Source organism: Drosophila ananassae, chromosome 2L, assembly GCF_017639315.1.
Source record: "Drosophila ananassae strain 14024-0371.13 chromosome 2L, ASM1763931v2, whole genome shotgun sequence".
Lineage (NCBI taxonomy): Eukaryota > Metazoa > Arthropoda > Insecta > Diptera > Drosophilidae > Drosophila > Drosophila ananassae.
In genome coordinates, this window is record NC_057927.1 from 2,805,899 (window position 1) to 2,828,550 (window position 22,652).

The 22,652-nt window shown below is 39.7% G+C and overlaps 4 protein-coding genes across 27 annotated transcripts; 3 read left to right on the forward strand and 1 right to left on the reverse strand.

Moving 5' to 3' along the window:
* Positions 1-166: 166 nt before the first annotated feature.
* LOC6500103 (protein SHQ1 homolog) lies at positions 167-2,875 on the reverse strand. Of its 4 annotated transcripts, none has more exons than XM_032453339.2 (4): positions 2,722-2,875; positions 2,297-2,634; positions 1,806-2,211; positions 167-1,752 (listed from the first exon to the last, which is right to left on the reverse strand). In XM_032453339.2, exons 2-4 carry the CDS (start codon positions 2,593-2,595, stop codon positions 532-534), a joined length of 1,926 nt encoding a protein of 641 aa, XP_032309230.1. In that variant the 5' UTR covers positions 2,596-2,634; positions 2,722-2,875; the 3' UTR covers positions 167-531. The 4 variants fall into 4 exon arrangements, with proteins under 4 accessions (XP_032309230.1, XP_044574252.1, XP_032309208.1 ...); XM_044718317.1 differs by having other exon boundaries at positions 2,297-2,631; positions 2,722-2,871; XM_032453317.2 differs by having other exon boundaries at positions 2,297-2,869.
* A 729-nt stretch (positions 2,876-3,604) lies between these two features.
* On the forward strand, positions 3,605-15,627 carry LOC6500443 (phosphatidylinositol-binding clathrin assembly protein LAP). 21 transcript variants are annotated; one of them, XM_014911076.3, is made up of 16 exons: positions 3,606-4,182; positions 6,053-6,195; positions 6,639-6,714; positions 7,005-7,037; positions 7,269-7,371; positions 7,442-7,563; positions 7,620-7,813; positions 7,873-8,009; positions 8,205-8,367; positions 8,437-8,683; positions 9,360-9,455; positions 9,902-10,174; positions 11,346-11,643; positions 12,119-12,218; positions 13,406-13,495; positions 14,217-15,627. In XM_014911076.3, the coding sequence occupies exons 1-16, from the start codon at positions 4,047-4,049 to the stop codon at positions 14,406-14,408; spliced, it is 2,403 nt and encodes an 800-aa protein (XP_014766562.1). In that variant the 5' UTR covers positions 3,606-4,046; the 3' UTR covers positions 14,409-15,627. The 21 variants fall into 21 exon arrangements, with proteins under 21 accessions (XP_032305887.1, XP_014766562.1, XP_032305884.1 ...); XM_032449993.2 differs by having other exon boundaries at positions 8,253-8,367; positions 8,437-8,725; XM_032449995.2 differs by having other exon boundaries at positions 8,253-8,367.
* Positions 15,628-16,837: 1,210 nt separating this feature from the next.
* On the forward strand, positions 16,838-19,152 carry LOC6500444. Its single transcript, XM_032450001.2, has 7 exons — positions 16,838-17,193; positions 17,254-17,561; positions 17,620-18,179; positions 18,244-18,390; positions 18,444-18,554; positions 18,603-18,760; positions 18,826-19,152. Exons 1-7 carry the CDS (start codon positions 16,980-16,982, stop codon positions 19,110-19,112), a joined length of 1,785 nt encoding a protein of 594 aa, XP_032305892.1. The 5' UTR covers positions 16,838-16,979; the 3' UTR covers positions 19,113-19,152.
* Positions 19,153-19,438: 286 nt separating this feature from the next.
* LOC6500445 lies at positions 19,439-21,928 on the forward strand. Its single transcript, XM_001953189.4, has 7 exons — positions 19,439-19,791; positions 19,856-20,163; positions 20,220-20,779; positions 20,854-21,000; positions 21,064-21,174; positions 21,227-21,384; positions 21,451-21,928. The coding sequence occupies exons 1-7, from the start codon at positions 19,572-19,574 to the stop codon at positions 21,735-21,737; spliced, it is 1,791 nt and encodes a 596-aa protein (XP_001953224.1). The 5' UTR covers positions 19,439-19,571; the 3' UTR covers positions 21,738-21,928.
* Positions 21,929-22,652: the final 724 nt, after the last annotated feature.

Consider the following 22,652-nt stretch of genomic DNA (forward strand, 5'->3'; position numbering starts at 1 on the left):
TCCACTTCCATTTATTTCACTTTTTTTTATTTGTTTTCATTGCTTGCAGCACCAACAATATCAATATCTATTTGGATTTAGATATATGTGTATGTATATACAAAATGCACAACTAGATTTCGCTTTTCAGAATTCAAAATTCAAATTTTTTCGTACACTAATGTCATTCTAAATGCTAAAGTTCTGATTTACTCATTATTATTACGAAGTTATTGTAGAGCAAAGGGAAAAAATATTCAAATATTCTTTCGCATTTGGCGTGAACAAATCTTTGAGTTTGCTTCTTACTAAATTATTGTACATTTAAGATTTAAGTAAAGTTTTTTGGGTTTTTCGTGTAAATTTACATATTTCTTAATTTTGTTTGTTTGTTTTTTGTTTTTTTCGTTTATATTTTACTTTCAGTTTTTAATGGTAAAAGAAATCACTGTTTAGCCTCCGTTCTTTGACATTAAGTTGGTTGTTACTTTTTATATTATTTTTTTGGGCAAGGCTGGACGTGCCGCAGGACTGGTTGCGGCGATGTGGCGTTTACTTATTACTGCTGGTAGTGCTGGCGGCGGCTTCGCTGTTGCTGCACTGTTCTATAACGCTGTTCCCCTCCGCCTCGCTGCTTGTGGTAGTCGACGAGACGCTGTCCTCGTCGTTATCATCAGCCCCCTCCTCGTCTTCATCATCGTCCTCGTCGTCGTCCTCATCGTCATCATCCTCGTCGTCGTCGTCTTCGTCATCATCCTCGTCGTCGTCATCATCCTCTTCGTCCTCGTCATCGTTCTCGTCCACGGCATAGACAATCTCGTTTTCGATCAGCCGCATGTCCATGTCCATGCTGTCGAAGGAGTCAGTAATGACACTGTCGTCGTCAGTCGTTGCATCGTCGTCTTGGTCCGGCTCATCGTCGCCCTGACCAAGCTGTTGCTGTAGGATTGAAGATCCGCCGCCGCCGGCTCCGATGCGCATCTCTTGTACCAGCTCCTTGATCATCTCAGTCTCTATTTCGGTCACCCCCAGTCCCAAGTGACGCTTGTTCACGTCCATCAGAACGTTCTTCAGATTGCGGGCCAGCAGACGCAGGTGCTCATCAGTGCAAGCGTTAGCACTGCTTACATACCGAATATAGTCCTCCAGGTAGTACTTGTTAAAGCTGTCGCGACAGGGATCGCCACTGGCGAACTGCTGGTGTGTGAGAAGTAGTTGATTGATCAGCCAGTTGCGGCCACCCTTCAGCACCTCGATAGCATCTCGGACGCAGGTGCGTCCGAGCTCAAAATTGCGGTACAATGGGTATGTTATTACTCGTCGTAGAAAAGCTACCAGAACATCCCGGTAGTTGTCGAACTGCTCGTAGTAGCAGTACAGCGGACACAATATGCTCCGCGTCCAACCCGACTCGCATGTCGGATCGTTGTTGGTGGTGCGCACATCGTAGCAGATTGCCAGAAGTATACTGATGAGTCCGCAGTCGATTTCGTTCTGGCCCAGGTTTTCCAGCTCTGCTGGTTCCTGTTCCCGACTAAGGTTGTGCAACAGATGCGCCTGCTCTTGAGTCATGGATGTCTCAAAGATCTTGGGCTTGTAGCGCAGAGGATTTTGGTGGCCGGACGGAACTTGCAGCTCAACAAAGTTCATTTTGTACTGTTCGCGCGAAAAGCGCTTCATCTCGTCGACAATACGCTCCTGCTTGCGTTGTATAGGACTCATGCGATGCGGCTCTGCCACGCGGCAAGTGGCAATGTCCAGCTGAGGAGAACTCTAAGCAATTAGATTGAATACCGAGGAAATTGCAAAAATAAAATAAGACCCACCTCACTGGCGCTGGGAGGACCCCTATACTTGCTGGCAAAGCCGTAGCCAAAGTGATTTGTCAGCTTATAGGTGCGCTCGTTGCCATCGAGCTGTATTTGGCACTGATCGGTGATGCGCTTAAGTTTCCATTCCTGGACGATCGGCTCTTTATCGGCTAGCTGGGAGGCGGAGGCACCCACCAGCATGGGAAGGTGCAGGAAGGTGGCTATGTACTCCTTTCGAAAGCTTTTCGGCTTGGCCGCATCACCAGTTCCGCCACCACCAGTTCCTCCACCCGAGCCCTCTTGTGATCCTGCGTTTAGGGGCAAGCAACGCAGGCAGAGATGGTACTGATTTTCGGCTGTGTTGTACCTTATCAGCAGGGTCTTCAGCTCGCGCAGGTCGAAGGTGCGGCGACTGTGGAATCTGAGGAATGGGGAATACGAATGCGTTATATCTGTGGAATGCGGGGAGCGAGTACAACGATTATGGAGCGGATGCAATGACTCACTTGTATAGCTTAACATCTGCGTAAAAGTACAGATCGTGTGCGTCCACGAATATATCGCAGTTTCTTATGCGATCCACATGTAACGCCTCCGCTACTGCCACAGCGCACGCTCCCTCCCCCGTGCCAGTCACTGTTCCCTGACCATCGCCCGCTGCCGTGGAAGAAGAAGCACCAGCAGCCGAGGGAGCAGCTGCTCCGGGCTGGGGCAACTTGGAGCGCTGCTCCCTGGCATGCGGGTGTGGTATCACTAGGTTGCACGAGTTCTCCAGATAACTGTGTGCGATCTGTCCATTCAGCATCTTCCAACTTTATTCCGTTCCTTTTGATTCTGCTAACTACTGTTTTTAGTATAATTTTATTTATTTTAATGACCAGTGTGACCGTCTTCACGAAACTAAAAAAAACTGTTAATAGCTAGAGCTTACGTTATGCTTAGGACCGTGGAACAGAAGTTTTCGACAAAATCCTGATAAGGCTAAGGAATTTCGTAAGAATGATAAGATTTCGGATAAATGTTTATAAGTTCTAATGGCTTACTAAAAATTTAGAATTCTAATTTCAAATGATCACAAAGAATTCACTTCCTACTTGGATCTAAAAATTTTATATAAAGTAAACAACTTCTCAATGAAACTGTATAATTTAATGGTAAAAACAATTGTATTGAAGATTTGTTATCTGTTTAAATTTCAAATATTGAAAACTCATAAGTTGAATAGCCATTAAAAAAGACATTTTTGAAATTCGAAATGTATGAACGTTTTTAGGCTTTCTTCCTTACGTTTCACAATCGATAACTTCATGTTACGTCATTTCCGCTTGTCGAAAACCTGTAGTTAGGATAGCTTTTTGACATAGTGGCTGTCTAAAGAAGCCCCAAAACCCCAAAGGTACAGAATTCAAACGGTAACACACGAAACTACACATTGTATTAACAATAACTTAATGAAACCCATTGAGAGTCCGACCAACTATCGATAACAGGTTTAGCTTTAAAGCTTATCAGGATAACAAAATCAGTTACAATTTTGTTAATTATAGAAAAATTTATGATCTGATTTTATTGAGCATCAAAATTATGAGGCTTTAATTGTGAGCCTTTAATTGAATTCTCAATTTATATATCACGAATTATTTGTTTATATATGTGAAACACATAAATACGAATAATTATAAGAGGAAATATAAACTATTAACGTTTATAAATGTATAAAATATAAAATTAATTGATAAAACTTTTAAAATAACAGTATCTAGCCAAATAAAATATAACTTAAAAAAGCTAAAAATGACGGGAAAATAGCTAAGCTGACAACACTGATGTCAGTCGCCATTATCGATTTGTGGCAGAGGAAAAATAGAGACTTAAAAAATCGAGTAACAGCGTTAGGCACCGGTTAGAGAGCGCATCAAACGCGGCGTTAAATTGTGAGGAGCTTGTGAAGTTAATACCACCATCCGTTATCCGTTTGATTTGTCGTGGCAGGGCTCGAATAAAAGTATTTTTCCCTTAGAAATTCTCAATCAATCAATACCAGCTCTCTGGCTCGCTCTGTCCGTTTTACGTGTGTGTGTGTGCGTCGTGTCTCTCTTTCTCTTTGGGTGCGTGCGTGTGCGTGTGTGTCTCTGTTTCTGTGTGGCTGTGTGAGAGTTTCTGTGGTCCGTTCCTTGGGTGCATAATTAAATTAATCAAGTCAAGTAAATAAAAGCCAACGGGAGCAGGAAGAAGAACAAAAACAACAGCTTCATCATGACTATGGCAGGGCAAACGATCAACGACAGGCTGCTGGCCGCCCGTCACAGCCTTGCTGGCCAAGGACTCGCCAAGTCCGTCTGCAAGGCCACCACCGAGGAATGCATAGGCCCGAAGAAGAAGCATTTGGACTGTAAGTGACCTCCACACCCCCTCTACCTCCTCCCCCTCTTTCGTTGCGTAAAATCACCGTTACACCTCTTCCTAGTTACCACGCGAAAAAATATGTTCATTCACTTACACAGTTACATACAGCAGCGGTCAAAACAATAGTACTAATTTAATTTACTTTTTCTTTTATTTTTTTTTCTGAAAGTACACTTGTTAAAACAGTAAAGAAATCAGCTGTCTGCTATATATTTAGCTTAATGGAAATGTTTCAGGTTCTAGATATGTAGCAGGCCATAAAATAAAGTTTTTATCGCTTAAAGTATGAAACTTTTAGCGAATCAGTCGAGGGTTTCTGTTACTAACTGAAAGAAGCTCTTATTTACTACACATACTAAACTAAATTCATTTTAAATAAATAATTCAACAAAAGTTCAAGGCCGAAGTTTTTGGATTTATTTTATCAGAAATTCCTAGCTCTGTCGATAGTACCATAAGTGTACTTCACAGCTTCTCTTTTCTTTGACATTTTTGCGACAAGTTTCAAAGTTTTCTGTGAAAAAAAAAGGAAATTGAACCTTGCTGATTACGATCCACAACCCACCTCCCCCCCGGGTGCACCTGAGCCAGCAGCTGGCTGCTGTTTGTGGGCTCCATTCGTCATTGATGGCTCTCTGTCTCTGCCAGCTCTCTCTTTCTAATGTTACGTCACTTTCCCACGGCTGCACGTGTGTGGTTGTGTTTGTTTGGGAGCTCCTATGGACCTGGAACGCCTACGCGAGTGGCAATATTGTGGTTGCGGTGTCATTGTCTCCCTAATTTATGCAAGAGCTACATATGTATGTATGTTCACTAATTCGTTGGATTTATTTAAGCCATTATTACATCGGGCTTACGACCAGGCCAATACGAAGCATGGCACTCCTGATGGATTCTGGTTTGGTGACCCGCTTTTGGCACATTTGCGAAAAGTTTTCTGATTGCGAGATGACTCATCGGTTTGGCAGTGGGAGAGAATAAAAGAGGGCCAATACCAGCGGTCGCTGCTTGCCACATAAACAAGTCTTCTAGTCTAGTTTGTGGGTATTTTGGGTAAAAGCATACATAGTAGTAGTAATAGTAGTTGAAGTCTATGAAACTTATAGTTCTGTAATCAATGGAGGTGATTTTGAAGCACCTCTTTAGATAAACCTGATCTCCGGTGGAGTTCAGAGGCCCACAACAGGTAGAATCCAACCTTAGTCTTAGCCTTTTAAGCTTTCTTTCTTTCTAACGAGTTTCGGTTTGTAAATAAAACGAGTTGTGAGTTCATAGAATCTCAAAACTAGCCCCAGAACACAGCTGAGAACAGTTGCTATTAATTAACCAGAGAAATAGGCAATCACTGGAGGAATCAAGTGCCAATGGGCCTTTTGTTACAAGTACAGTGGATATTCTTGAACTTAAGTCGGACTTTATCACTTTACTCTATAGATTCTCTTAGCCAGAGAGTACTGTTTGTTTGTTCACTTGCTGCAATCAATTTTCCACATTTAATGTTTATTGAAATTTGTTTCTATTGGAGCTTGGGAGGGGAGAGTGCCGCCCAAACAGACCATCTGTGTTGCCATGTGCAGACGCCCCTTGCAAACACTCCAAAATGATAATGACCAAGGGTTCCGGCACTTATCAAGTCCCTAGCTTTGTGGCAGCTGCGAAACTTGTTGCAAGATAAGGCCAACAATGGAGAGTCGCTAGTGATAAGGAAGGGGCGGTTTAAACAAGATGACAGTAAGAGTTTTAATGGAAGAGTTCTTGTACAAAAGAGTTCAGTACATAACAAAATATTTATGTTTTTCATCATTTTATCATCACATTTTATAGAAATCTATTAATTTGTTTTGTTTCTCTTGCAGATCTGGTTCACTGCACCAACGAGCCGAATGTGTCGATACCTCATCTGGCCAACTTACTTATCGAGCGTTCCCAGAACGCCAATTGGGTGGTGGTTTACAAGTCGCTGATAACCACACATCATCTGATGGCATATGGCAATGAGGTATGTATCTGTATCTGTGACTCTGTGCTTAGGGGCGTATTACATTCTTATCAAGTATACTGGAGCCTCTTCCTTTTACTTTCTTTGGCGCAAAGCCTAATGTGCTAATCTATTTAATTTCATTTCATTTATGGAATTTTGTGGCCCGTGCTTATACGTAAAGGTCACGTACATTACGAGACTCCCATTATGGTTGTTCTTTATTTGGATTTTGTTGACTCTTCACTGAGAACTGGGGCTCATGCCAAGTGATTACTCCGTCGAAGCTTATCTTCTTTTGTTTTTCTTCGACGGTTCTCCGTTCTCGGTTCTCGGTTCTATTTGTTCAGCAATCGTCTCTGTAATCTCTATGCCTCACAATTGCAAGCTTCCATGAATGAAATTATTTGGCCAGAAATGATTAATATTTTAATATTAATGTTATTTTTGAATATTTATTTCAGCGCTTTATGCAATATCTGGCGTCAAGCAATTCTACATTCAATCTCAGCTCCTTTCTCGACAAAGGAACTGTGCAAGGTATAAACCAATTACCCCACCATTACTTAATTTATTTAAAACTAATGCTTAAATTATATCCATTTCTCCCTCTCTCGAATCTCTCTCATGCGAATGCTGTGATATTTTTTGGCTTTTTCATTTATTCTATTTTAAAAAACTTAACAATTTCTAAACCAAAAAACAAAAATTAATAACGAATTTCGCCGCTTACTGACACATCTACCATACATCATGCTGACTAACAACAACAACAACGACATCAAAATATATATCTAAACTTGATATTGAAAATCGAACAATGTATACAGATGGTGGCATGGGCGTTCCAGGTGGCAGAATGGGTGAGTATTATGCAGAAAATGCTATTGGAAATTGGAAATCGGCTATAGCTCCTCCTCCTCCTCCTTTCGGCCTGTAGACGTTGCATTCTTTCCTGGTTGTGACTAAACCTTGTTCTTAGCTAAACAAAAAATCCAAATTTGACTAACCCTGAGAATTATTGTTATTAGTTGACTGTGCCGTGTACTAAACCCCTTTTGGAGAACTCTTTCTAATGCATTTCCAATCAACAGGTTACGATATGTCGCCCTTTATACGCCGCTATGCCAAGTATTTGAATGAGAAGTCGCTCTCCTATCGGGCCATGGCCTTTGACTTTTGCAAAGTCAAGCGAGGGTAACTAGACCCCACATTCTATATACGTATATTTGGCCTAATTGATTTGTTTTGGTAATCTGTAATTTAGCAAAGAGGAGGGCTCATTGCGCAGCATGAATGCGGACAAACTTCTGAAGACTTTGCCAGTTTTGCAGGCACAATTGGATGCACTTTTGGAGTTTGATTGCCAGTCCAACGATTTGTCCAATGGTATTGTTATACATCTCTGCCAGTCATTCATTATTAATACATTTCTGATCCAATAGGCGTCATAAATATGAGCTTTATGCTCTTATTCCGCGATCTCATACGTCTGTTTGCTTGCTACAACGATGGCATCATCAATTTGCTGGAGAAGTACTTTGACATGAACAAGAAGCATGCACGCGATGCATTGGATCTCTACAAGAAGTTTTTGGTTCGGATGGATCGTGTTGGCGAATTCCTCAAGGTGGCTGAGGTGAGTAGAAGAATATAACTGCCGATTTCTGCCGATATTAAAAGGTTTGTCTCTTACAGAACGTGGGCATTGATAAGGGAGACATTCCCGATTTGACCAAGGCTCCTAGCTCATTGCTGGATGCTCTGGAGCAGCACCTGGCCACGCTGGAGGGCCGAAAAGTATCGGCGGCCAATACACCCACACAGTCGTCTAGGTTTGTGGTTCTTCCAAGTAGTGTTTCATTTGTATTATGGCATTATGTTTATTTGCCCTCTTTTTAAGCATAATTTTTGTATTATTCTTATTTTTTAGATCATTTATTGATTTATTCTTTGTTTTCTATTATTTTCCCTTGTATGATTTTCATGTATGATTTGCGGTTTGATTTTGAATCTCTGGCAATCATTAGCAATCAGCGTAACTTTAAATCCGCTGTCTCTGCACTCTCTTCTACCAGCTCGGCCTTCGGAACTGCTGCCGCTTCCAGCAAATTCGATACCAGCAATGGCATCGACGAGCAGCTCAAGGCCCAGGTCTTGGCCGAGGAGGAGGCTGCCATGAATCAGTACAAGGTGAGTTCAATCCTTTTATCGTTTAATGTCCTTTTATTAATTGATTTTTTCTGCCTATTCTTGTGCTAGTCCAAGGTATCGTCGCCCACCAGTAGCGGAGCTGCTGGCGCTGCACTAACAAATCCATTCCTATCGTCACCGCCAGCCGCCCAGGCTGGCCAGCCGATAGTTGATCTGTTTGGTGCCGCGTCGGCGCAGCCCGCTGCTGCTGCAGCAGCCCCTCCGGGCCAGGCCACCAAGGCTTCCGACGATCTGCTGCAGTTGGGCAATCCGTTCGCCGATATGTTCGAAGCCAGCGGAGCTCCGGGAGCAACAGGTGCTGCACTCAATGCCAATAATTTGTGGATGCATAATAATGGTAGCATGTTATAATTTCACTTTATTATTTTCGCCTAAGTTTCTTTCGAAAACTAGAGTTTATAATGATTTCGATTATATATTTACTTTCGTGCTGTACATATATGTAAGATTATGTGTGTAAGTGTAGTGACCCGAAAAGGTGTTTGTTGTCGTATCCGTAGACCTCAGAGCTAAGGGGAGTGCACTTTTCCGGCGCCCTAGACGCCCCTCTCACCCCTCAGTCTGTCTCTTAATCTCACACAGGCTTAGTCCTCTGTCTGCACCAGACTTTCATGCACCATTCATAGTTTTATCATAATCTATTTTTTAAGTTATCAGTTTAATTATTTGACTCTTTTTAAAGTTTTCATTTCTTTTGAATTCTTCTCTAATTGTTGCTCTTAATTTTTTTCATCAATTTTTCTTTCCAAACCCGAATACAAAAACAACAACAACAACGATACATCTACGATAACGATAACGATACTGAATACAACTTCTCGATAATCAAAATAATACGAATCGCAAATCTTCCAAAACACGCCTACGTCCATCGCCCACCGCCCACCGCCCACACAACACCCAACAACAACAAAAAATCCACAAAAAAACAAAAAAAAAATATATATATATAAATAAAAAAAAAACAATAGGTTTCAATGGCGCTTCAGTTTCCTCCGCTGCTGCTACAAATGCATTCGTTTCCGATAGTAATTTCTCATCCGTTTTCGGTAATACGGAACCGACAGGTAAGTCTCTCCATTACCGTCTTCATTCATTCCTAACTGCAAGCTATATTTTATAATCGAAGCAATCAAAATTAATATACTAAGCATTAAGCAGTTACTAACAAAAGTGTCAAATATCTATCTAAATTAAGCTCAAATCGGATCGGTTTTAAATGCTACCTCTTATATACAACTTTGGTGTGATTGCAAATACTATAACTAATTAACTATTAGCATGCATATTTAATAAATATTATATATTAATTTTAATGCAGTTTCCCCAGCAGGCTAGGAAATATTATGTTTTGAGGTTCTTATTTTCATTTATGCGTGAGAATTAATTCGATTTTTATTATCCCCTCAGAGTAATAATGATTTTGATTAAGAGATGTGATAGTTTTGTTGTTTTTCTCCCATATTTATTTAATCTGTTATCCTGAAAATGTTTTGCGTTGAAATCTACACAGCGTCGATGTCGTTGCCAAATCCATTTTTTGATGAAATGTCCCAAGCCCCAGTCGCTGTTGCACCTGTTGCTGCGCCCCCCTTTGCCAACAATATCAATTTCATGGATCAGCAGTTGCAGCAACAACAGCAATCGGTGTTATATATGCAACATCAACAGCAACAGCAACAACTTCAGCAGCAGCAGCAGCAACAGCAACTGCAACAGCACCGCCAGCAACTGCAACAACAGACTTCCTTGTCAGCAACGACGGCAGCATCTAACTTTCCACCAGGTGAACCACCAGGCTTGTCGCCTGCCATGCCAACCAACGAAACCCCAAACCATAAACACCTTTTCAAAGCATCTCTTTCTACGCGTGCTTTGTTTCTGTACAAAGCTTGCGCCGTCACCTGCTTGTAGTGTTGCAGCAGACTTCCTTTTCGATGTCCTGCGGGCCTGGTCCTGTGTCACAGATACTTCATTAACACCAGCCAGAACATGCTTCGTCCACTGTTGTCTGCTCGTGATTTGTAACCAATTTTTATTCGTCCAATGTAACAATGTTTCCTATCGCTGAGTGGGATATTTTTGCTGTCGGCTGCGTTGATATCTTTCATGTGTCTTATTATTTTGTATTTGGATTATCTATTTTGTGTTGAACCCGGTTTTTATTTAGAAAAAGTGTGCTAAATGTCATAAGTGTGTGATATAACGAAGGAATAACGCATTGCTTACGGGCTTTCAGTTAGTCTTTTTGCTTTTTGAGCCTAAAGTATTTCTTAAAACGTATTACTGTTTGTTAAATGTCTCTTATACACTAAACTACATACTACATTTCCACAAATACTCTGTCTTGGGATGCTCTTGTATATAATCTTACCATCTATCATAGACTTGTAGCTAACAAAATACGTTTAATCCTTTGTCAAAAGTCATTACAAATATAACCAACTATTAATATATTCAATACAATGCCAATTCATGTTATTTATTTTGTAAATGTTATTTTTTCTCTTTTTCTCTCTCTTATGTTCTTATGTACTGAACGTAAAACAAAAAACAAAAACAAAAAATATTATGAAAACTATAAAAAATACCTCACATTGTCTCATGTTAATGTTGGTGGCACAAAACCATATTCAATCTATATACAAAACGCTAAAATTATCTATGTGTTTTATGGTTATGCTGGCAAAATAATAAAATCAAATAATTATAAAACCGAAACATTCAATTTCGATGGCAAACAAACTCAACGCTAACTCGACAAACATAAAAATCAAACAAATCTTGGGCTTCATCGGCTTCATTGTTGTTTACGCACACCCTCTATACCCATCATAACCAATGTGTTTGTCTCTGTGTATAAATGTCTGGTATAATGGTGTATTGGCTAAAAAATAAAACAAAACAAAACAACACCACAAACATGGCGTGTGAATTGTGTAAATGAAAATGAAAAGGCTTCGATGCTTTGGGTGATGTTCTCAAGCCGGCTTCCGCCAGCAGCAGCAACAACAGCAATCAAATGAACGTTGTCGCCACAGGTTACACCGGCAATAGCAGCTCGATCCTCGCGTTACAACAGCAGCAGCACCACCATCAGCAACACCACAACCTGCAGCAGCAGCAGCAACTGCAACAGCAGCAGCAACAGCAACAGGCACCGGCCAGCACTGGAAAGATAATTACCGGCGACTTGGATAGCTCACTAATGTCCCTAGTTGATAACTTAAATATAAATAAAACGGCAAGTGCAAAGTGAGTAATCGAGCCAATGTCTCTCTACTAATGTCTGACGATCTCTGTACATAATGTGCGTGCGTTCGAAAGTGAAGCCAAAAAAAACCAGAATGTTGAACAAAAATTCATGTTGTCACCAAGATCATGCTATCAGTAGTTGGTTGAATCCTTAAAGGGACTCGACTCCACTCGACTCCACTCGACTCGACGAAGTTCAACGACTTCAATCGACCAGAATTGCAGGGATCCTATCCCCAAAATCGATTCCAATCCATTGCCATCCTTGCCGACCTTGTGACCTCCCCGTCCAACGTCCAACGCCCACACCAATCCATTTATTCATGTTCCATATGTGTACATAAAGTCCATCCATAAAATAGTTCGAAATCACGCAGAAATCTGTTTAGATAGAAAATTCAAACCCAAAATTCAAATGCCGTGTTCATTGATTTCGTCTATATATCATTACTCTCTTACCCCATTATTCTCATAGACCCGTGCAATGGAATTCACCTAAAAATACAGCGAAACCAGGTGCTAATTGGACACCCCAACCAATGGCGGCTACAACTGGTGCTGGCTATCGTCCAATGGTGAGTTTTGCCTACTCTAACTCTACTCTCTACTGTCTACCCGACTACTACTACTACTCTACTCAATAAAAACTACCACCTACTACTAAACAAATCGAATAAATTCGAACTCGACATAAGAAAAGCCAAAACTGTCTAAAGAATCGATTCAACAATTCCGCGTTGCCTCGAATTATCTATTATTCGATAAGGGAATATGAGACATAATTTGAATACACTGAGAGAGTCGCTAGAGAAATTGTGCCGATACAGATAAAAAAAAAACAAATGCCAGAAAGATAACGAATGACATTTTTTGTAATAAATCCAATTTTTCTCTTTGTCTTTTTGTAAAACACATTGATTTAACTTTTTATTTTGTACAATTTTGTGTCACCTCGATACCTTAGGCTACACTTCATGTACAATACACTGTTTTCCTTATTTCATGTAATTTTTCTTATTCAAAATTAATATTTGTTTCCCAATCGCACAAACTGTTTCCGTTTATTTCCAGTACTCCATTGATCTGTATGAATTTTAAATAAGCTTGCTAAAAATTTTCTTAAAAGATACTTGAATTATTCTATTTATTATCATAATTCTCAATGTTGTCACTATTATTTAAAAAAATATTTGAACCCAAAAACAGTTTGTGGGGGTCGTAAGTGGTTCTTTGTTTCTCTGGACCTGGATTTCTCGTACACCCCCTCACAACACTAATCACAAGCAGTAATCACAGTAACCTGCACCAGAACACAAGCACTAGGGCTAACTTTTGTGGCACACCTCGGCGATTAGGTCTCAGAGTCTCCACACACCACACAGGCCAAAGACTACCAATCCAATCACATGTTTCCATTTTATATTTTTATTTCATTATTATTTAAATTTTTATTTTGCATTTATATAAAGTATATATAACTATCACTTACTTTCTTTTCTTTATTTTATGTTTGCTTTATATCTCAACTATCCCAACGCATACCGCAAAATCGAAAATCGCAAACGAATCCAATTGAATCACAATTAAATATATATTGAATTCGATCAAACAAACAACAACAACAACTGATCACGAATGACAACTCACGATGCGCCTGTGTTAATGCTGTCTGTGTGTATGTGTGTTTGTGATTTATCAATATATATTCTATCAACCTACCAATATATATAACTATATATATAAATATTAAAAAAAAACGTAGGCACATGGCATGACCGTAAGTCCTGCGCCAATCACAATCAATCATCCGTATATACATGCTAGTTATCCTGTAATGCCAAATTATATGCAGGTAAGATGAAGCTAAAACCAACGAAATCAAAACCGAAAAACCAAACAACTTTCCAAACTAAATGAAAAATTACAAAGTATAAAAAGTGTATATTTTGATTTAAACCTGGGTTGCCGTCTTTTCCTTCTTACAAATTTTCTGTTTCTGTTTTTGTCTTGAAACTTATGATTTAACTTGTTTAATATATTTGTTTATCAATCGATAATCTATCATCTTCAGCACTATAACGTATAATGCGACATATACGCCAGTTACCTTTCTTCCTCTAACTTTCAATGAAACCGATCTCTATCTATTGGTTTTTGGTCCCCCCAGCCACAAAGCGTGTGTTCTATCTGTCCCCACCTCTCTCTGACTCTTGTCCCCCCGATCTAAATTGCATAATTGAGTTGCACCTTTATGGTATTATTTTAAGAAAACTTATTCTTTGTAGATTTAAACCGAGTTACTGTTCCACTTGTCTGTAGACCTCACTAACTTCCTTCGTATGATACCATGTAGCCACTGTTTTTAAAGTCCCAACGCGGTTGTCCTCCTAAAAGTAAAAAAAATGAAACCCAAACCGACAACTTTTCTTTTTAAACCATTGATTTTTTGTAGCATTGCGTCTGTCATAGTAAAAAATTATTAAAAGTAACGCCCAGTTTCTACCAGTGCATGAATATGACCTCATCATTTTCTTTAACGATTGTACTAACTCTTATTTTATGGACTCTTGTAGGGAATGCCGGTGATGGGGCAGCCAACTATGATGGGGCAGGCAGCAGCCCCTTTGACTGGGGTGCCACCGACGATGATGGCGGCGCCGCACAGTAATGCGTCAACGACAGCGACGGGCATCATGCAACCCATCCAGCCCACGCAGAACGGGGGCAATAAAAACGTCCCGCTCGATCCATTTGGTGCGTTATAAGCGGCCCGCTCGGAGCTGATACGTACAATTACAACTCAAGAGTTACATGCGACACCACACACACCACCCACTCACTCACCTTTACACACACTATGCGCTCTAACCTCATAGACCACATACACACGCAGCAAAAAAAAAAAGAAAAAACTATAATATATGAATACTTATATATTTGCAAACGAAACAAAAAATTAACTTGAAAAATGCATTATAAGAGATGTTTACAGAAACTACGCTACAGAAACAATATATTAAAGTTTATGGAAATAGCAGCAGAAAAAAGCAAGAAACACAAATGAATCAGATAAGAAATTATATTATAATGTTGAACATTGAGTAAACGCAAAAACAAATGCTATATACATACATATATATACATATATATATATATTTATATTATTACTATTTAAATGAAAACAAATAAGTTTGACTATTTATATGTATACACCAATTTATATACTATGCTAAAACGAATGATGAGAAAGCGTGAAGCGAAAAGCAAAACGAAACAATTTCCATGAATAGCTAAAGGAAAGTAGAATATGTGAAATATACCTATGAACTCTAAGATAAGTCTAAACAAAAACCTGTAGTTGTGTCCTACGCCAATCACTAAACACACGTTGAATTACCTAGTGGAAGTATGTTAGCTGTCTCAAAAGCCGAACAGAGTATCGGAAATGAGATTGGATCCTCCTTTTAGAAGGAGCGACAGTTTTAAACTCAGTCCATGTGTGTGCACAGCTTACCGTAATTATTTGCAATATTTTAAATCCGTCTATGAAACAAAAATTCATGTTTTTCTGTTATCTGTGTATTTTTTAAACTGTTATTAAACAAATTATTATTTGTTGAATGGAAAATTATTTGTAAATGCATTCCAAACTAGGTCCAATTTTGTCCAAATTTAATTTGTGAAAGGAATACAGTTGTAATTATTAAGTATTATTTAAAAATTGTTTCAGGATACGCTAAATTAATATGAATTGAATGGATGATTTGTTTAAATGCTAGGTTACCACAATGTTTATTTAACATGTGTTAAACTTTAGAGCGTATGTTGTATTTAGCCATTTATGTAAATGCTTCTCAGCATTCGAAACGATTCGAAACTGACCCATAAAATACGTAGTTCATTTCTAGATTGTGTATATAAAGCATATATAAAGTGTTTGCAGCACGACGCTGAACTATGATTAAAAAAAATTTATATAAATTATGTAAAATCTTCTTTTATACTTTTTATTTTAGTTGATTTCGTTACATTATGTTTTGTGCGGCACTGGAATGTGAATGCCAAACTTACACAAATTGAATGACTTCCAAATCTTTTTTATCAACTCTAACCCCAACTCCAACCCACCACCCCCATTCAGTCTGTAACTTTTTGATGGTTCAAAGGTTTCTTCACCTCACTTCACATTCGAACTAATAGCGGTTAAATCCCCAAATCTATTACGAGTACTTTCAAAAATATATAGCCGTTAAGGCTATAAGCAAACTCTTTCGTTTTTTCGCCGTTCACCGAAAATATGCTATATTTTTGCACGACCCAGGGAGAATTTCATTGCTCACAAAAGTAAGCAACATTTTAATAAAACTCGCCGAGACGCAAGGTTGACCACGATTTGATATTTTTGGTGGATAGGTGGGACATCTCTCAAAGGCGAAAAAAAAAAACATAAAAATAAAAATAAAAACACCCCAAAATGCAATAAATGTTAGATGCAAACAATCATGTATGGAATTTTCATTAAAGCTAATGCCACAAACCCGAATCAATGTAAATTTAGCAAAATTATACACTCAAAAAATTACAAAAGCTAACAAAAAAATGTTTTATGACAATATTTATACGCTGGTGTTTGAGCTAAACTATACTCATACTTAGGTCTAACTAACTTAAAACTACAAATGAAGTCTACACGAAGGATACGTCTAGAATCAGCAGAGATTAGCTGAAGCCACTGCGACCACTTGTTGATGTTTCGATTGAAATTTAGAGATAGTCGGCTGGAACTTGGAGGGTTGGCTCACCAAATCGAAATGTATCTTGTAGATAACCATAGATTGTGCAATAGAGAGTATCTACGTCTAGGGACGACTTGTTTTAATCAAAAAGTTGCTGTGTTTCTATTAGTTTGAGCTTTCTCTTTACAAACGAATCCAAATCCTTTTATGCCACGTGCGATAAGAACACCAAAAAAATAAAGATATTTTTGTCACGATTAATCCTTAAAGTTCAATTCGATCCTTGAATATGAAAAGTATTTGGGTATGCATATATGCACACATTCTCATCAGATACAAGTAGTTGTAAAAGATATTTATGTTGAAAACAAAAACCCAACTCAAAAACAAAAATGAAATGTTAGTGCAAAATAAATGTGTAAAATATATGTGTTGTGTTTCACTCCCAAGTTGGCCTTGCTGGAAAGATCTGTTTGGGTGGCCAAAGGTCATAGCAAATACCTACACTTATTACAATAGACTCAACCATAACAATACTACAACTACTAGCCGAATTTTCGGGAATTTCAATAGTATTCGAAACAGATATAGGAACACACCATGCCGCCTTGTCAGTTGCGCCATACGGGAATGGGCTATAAGCCGCGCAAGAGCAAGGATAGGGATGGCGTGGCCCCCCATCCAGTTCATCCTCGATCCTCCCGGTTCCATGGATTCTTGGGCATGCCCTTCGTCCAGCAGCATATGATGGTCGATGAGCGATGGACTCCCATCTCGCTGACAGAGCAGTTCAAGAGTATGACGGACTTGTTGAGTGAGTTATGACCTCGAAGGGCAAAAAGGGTACACATTCACAAACCTCTATTTTTATTAGGCCGTCGCTTGATTTTTAAAAATCATGAGTCAAAGGCCAATCGTCAGAGTAACCAACGCCAAAAGAAGAGTCTTACGATTCAATGTCGGGATGGACGCGTTAAACTGCAAAATGTCCTTGTGGGCGATAACGCCCAAAAGATTCGAAATTACTTAATAAACCACAGGGACATGCAACGTTTGTACCAGAAGATGCCCATCCATCTTGTGGTGGACAACATTAATCAGAGGACCTTTGTTATGCGCAAAGAAAAGGATCGTTTAGAGTATCGATTGTGCCAACTCAAGAAGCATTACAAGGAACAATTGGTTTGTAGTTTTCATTTCAGATTATAATTCAGATTCATAGCCTCCGAATCCTTCGTAGTTGGAAGAAGCCATGCTGCAAAATCGTATTAAGTATGAACATGAAATTCTCTTAGATGAAGAAGTCAAGTCCCGAATGTTTCTCAAAAAGATTGAGAACTCGAATGTACGTCTAAAGGCTATCAAGACCATTAATAACACATATAAAAAGATGATTCAAGTCCTACTCCATGATGAGATATTTTATGAACCCATCCTGATTTCCCTGATCGAGGACTTGAAAGATCAGCAAAAATTCATGGAACACATATTATTTTTAGGAATTCCGGCAATAGCCAAATTCAAGGAGCTCAGTGATGAGTTTCGCGATATGGAAAAAGTTTTCCGGAATAATCTGCAAACACAGATGCTAACGTTGAGCGCTTATAGGAGATCTCGTGGCCCTTCGGTTATGAACTTTAACAAGCCAAGGGAGGCACCACCTCTTAACGATATAAGGAGATATGTCCGGGAGACCCGGAGCATGATGATCCTTAAACTGGAATTGAAAGCCGTGGAGAAGATTATCAAGGAGGTGAAGTTTGTCACGCTGTGCTCCCAGGCCAAGGAAATCTATCCACGGTTCGTGTTTATGGCAACATTCCCCTCAAATGTTTTACTTTGTTTTTTGTGTTTCATTTTGTAGAATGAAAAGCCAAGTGGAAAACAATGAGAAACTGCATCGTAAGATTGTTAGTGCTATGTTGGAACATGAAATGCTTAATACAAAAGAGAAGTGCGCCAATGTGCTGAAGGGAGTTCTGATCAATAACCTCTCAGATGAGGAAATCAAGTGGGTGATTTTTATTTCAAAGCATCCTTTTTTTATATATCATATATTTACAGACGGATGGATACCATTAATGATTTAAAGAACACATTGCGTGTTGGTAGAGAATTTAAAGAAGATACTCTTAAGTATCTTCAGAATAGAGCTACTGCTTTCTTTATGATGAGGTAAAATTGCTATATAATTATATGTTAAATATTATTTCTCTTTTTTAGGGTGAGTATTTGGAATCTCTTGGAAATCTTGCGCCACGTCGATCGCCAACCAACCAAACGACGCACCACATATCCGAATTCCTATTTGAGGTTGCCGCTGCTTAAGTTTGAAATGTACAATATGAGGGCCGTTTCTCCAGAGATTTTTGATGAAGACAGTTGAGTAGTTCTCCAAACCCCATCCATTCAATATAAAAACAAATACAATCTTTCATTTTCACAGTTGAGAACATATTAAGCAGTGTCAAGCGTAAAATCTACAAGCTAATGAAACAATATCCGCAGGACGTTAGTCCTACGACTGCAGAGGCCAACGCTGAACGATATCATGTCGATTACTTGGCCAGTCTGGATGAGCAAGAGGAAATTGACGACGACGCAGGTGCTCAGGGTGCTCCGGAAGACGATCTCCTGCAGGAGAGCAAGGCCATGGCCACTGTGCCGAGTCGCAAACAGATCAAGGCCCAGAGTGCCAAGTTGATGGAGGAGATTGCCAAGCAGATTGAATAACTTTCAAATTCTTTTTAAATATATACTTTTATATATTAAAGTTTTTAGTTTAGTTTTTTTTAATAAATCCTTAAAACTTCAATTGTTTCTTTGTTTTATTTTCTTTCGTTTGGTATACGAAAAATTGAAGGATTTCAATTTAAAAACTCAGTATCTTTAAAGATTTTTTCAAATAAACAGGCTCGAAAGAACCAAAACATCTTAAATACTAAAAAGATATGTGGGATATGGATCCATACCCGTATGGAATTTATGGAAATCTGCCACAGATGATTATCTTTAAATTCAGACTGAAACATGAAAAACACTTTCAAGTTGGCCATGACAAACAAATCTCTACAGACTAGGTAACAGTATAAACTTTACCTATACTACATCAGACTACACAACTCAATCTACTATTTTGATACAAAAAAGATCGGAAGGATATACGTACATACATAGATAAATAAACTAACCATGCCGCCATGCACATTGCGCCAACGAGGACTGGCTTATAGGCCACGTCGTGACAAGAACCGGGAGAAGGATGTCCTGGCACCCAAGCCAGTGCATCCTCGCTCTCTGCGCTTCCATGGATTCTTCGGCATGTCCTACGTCCGGCAACATGTGATGGTTGACGAGCGTTGGACCCCCAACTCGCTGACAGAGCAGTTCAAGGGCATGACGGATTTGTTAAGTGAGTTGTGTCTTTAAGGATAGGATAATAAAAGGATATTTGAACTAACAATGGCTCATCATAGCTCGTCGCTTGGTTTTCAAAAATCACGAGTCAAAGGCCAATAGGCAGCGGTACTTCCGCGAAAACAAACGGCTAAAGCTACAATGTCGCGATGGCCGCGCAAAACTGCAGAATATCCTGGTTAATGACAACACCCACAAGATACGCAACTTCCTCATCAACCACAAGGACATGCAGCGCTTGTACCAGAAGATGCCCATCCATCTTGTGGTGGACAACATTAATCAAAGGACATTTGTAATGCGCAAGGAAAGGGATCGTTTAGAGTTTCGATTGGGGCAACTCAAGAAGCATTATAAGGACCAATTGGTTGGTAGCCAGATATATATTAACCTATTTAATATATTAACTCAAATCTCTGGTAGCTACAACGAGCCATGCTAGAGAACCGCATCAAATACCAAAATGAGTTCATATTAGACGAAGAACTGAAGTCTCGAATCTTTCTTAAAAAGATCGAAAATTCAAATGTGCGTCTAAAGGCCATCAAAACCATTAACAATACCTACAAGAAAATGATTCAAGTCCTGGTCCACGATGAGATTTTTTATGAACCCATCTTGCGTTCCCTCAGCAGCGACATGGAGGATCAGTCCAACTTCATTAAACACATCCTGTACTTGGGCATGCCAGCCATTGCCAAGTTCAAGGAGCTGAATGACGAGTTTCGGAATATGGAGGAGAAGTCTCGCAAGAACCTCCAAGCCAAGCTACAGATGTTGGCATCTCTCAAGAAACCGGGTGGCACATCGGTTATCAACTTCAACAAGCCAAAGGAGGCGCCCCCAACCACCAATCTGAAGAGATACGTCCGGGAGACCCAGAGCATGATGATCCTTAAGCTGGAGTTGAAGGCCGTGGAGAAGACGATCAAGGAGGTCAAGTTTGTTACTTTGTGTTCCCAGGCCAAGGAAATTTATCCTCGGTTAGTTTTTGCGGTTGAAATTCCTGTCATATATTCGGATATTTATATTTTATGTTTCTATTTGATTTCTTCAGAATGAAAAGCCAGGTGGACAATAATGACAAGCTTCATCGCATGATTGTCAACGATATGTTGGCCCACGAAATGCTGGAAACCAAAATGAAGTGTGCCAGCGTTCTGAAAGGTGTTTTAGTTAACAATCTTTCCGAGGAGGAGATCAAGTGAGTAGTCTTGGTCTACAACTTTAAAACTTACTGACATACTGGCTATTTTTTATTTCCCAGTCGGTTAGAGCGAATCAGGGACTTGAAGGGAATTTTGGAAAAAGATATTGTTTTCGAAAGAGATACTCTGCAGCATCTTAAGAATCGAGCGGATGCCTATGTCATGCTGAGGTTGGTTTAATTACTTCAGTAAATTATGAAGTCTAAATATATGTGTTTTCAGAGTAAGTATTTGGAACCTTCTGGAGATCCTGCGACATGTTGATCGTCAACCAAAGTTGCTGCGGGCTCAGTATCCGAACTCTTACTTGAAGTTGCCGTTGCTAAAGTTCGAAATGCTCAACATGAGGGCCGCTGCTCCGGAAATATTCGAGGAAAACAGTTAAGTGGTCACCCAAGCCAATTTATTCAAAGTGAATACATAAATCCTACGTTCTCTTTCCGCAGTTGACAACATAATGCACATGGTGAAGCGAAAGATCTACAAGCTGATGAAGGCCTACACTGTTGAACTTAAAGCGGCGACGATCAAACGAAATGTGGAGGAGTATCATGCCGATTTCTTGGCCAGTTTGGATATGTACGAGCCGGTGGATAACGACGAGCCGCCACAGACTGCTCCGGAGGACGATATCCTGCAGGAGAACAAGACCATGGCCAATGTGCCTAATCGCAAGCAGATCAAGGCCCAGAGTGCCAAGTTGATTGAAGAGTTGGCCAAAGCTAATGAATAATTTTGGTTTATCTGTGTGACACTTTCTTTTGGGATTTCCATATTCACATTCTTTTAGGAACCTGGAAAAAATTGCAAGTATTTCGGTTGGTTGTGAAAATTCTGTAGAGTAAGAGACAAGCAAAAAACTTCAGCTACAAGTAGCTGGAGAAAAATTAATAAATCGTGAGTTATACACAAATTGCCCAAAAGCAGACAATAGTCGCCTTCATATAATTGATCCGAAATTGCTGGAAACTTTGGACTGGGCTGGATAGCTCTTTGGAAACTTTTTGGCTCTTTGTCGACGCCCTGCAGTTTTCGGTAGACGTCGGAATAATGGCCAGGAAGAATTATTGTTCCATTGCCTCATCACATAATTGGTGGAGTTTTCCCAGTTTGATTTGTGGGTTGTGCAAAGTGTGAATGGGTCGCTGGTGGGGCTGATGGTGGATCTAAACCTTCACGTTTTGATATATACGAGTAACTATGGGCTATACTGGGCAACCTTCTATCAATTATAGCGCATTTGTTGGCCACATTTTGTCGAGTGGTCGTTGAATGCACCAATAGAGCCATTAATCATTTCCTGGCCACTCCAAAGCAACTTCCTCTCCCAAAAAGCTGCCCAAAAAGGTCAGTGGTTGTCATAAAATGTTCAAATTTGACTCGATCACCGGCGGATGGAGTTGACGACTGCCTGCTTGCCTGCCTGCCTGCCTGACGGGAGATGGGTTATGGCCTGTCATTTCTGGTTGTTTTCCTTTCAATCTGGGGGCATGGAGTGTAGCAGTTGCACTTGCCTGACTACACATACGTTTCTATCTTTCCTCTTATATCTGCGTACACGATATCACGCCGCAGTCAAAAAAAAAAAAAGAAAAATACATATTAAAAAAAGGTCTAACAAAAACGAAAAACCGGGCACGGGAGCACG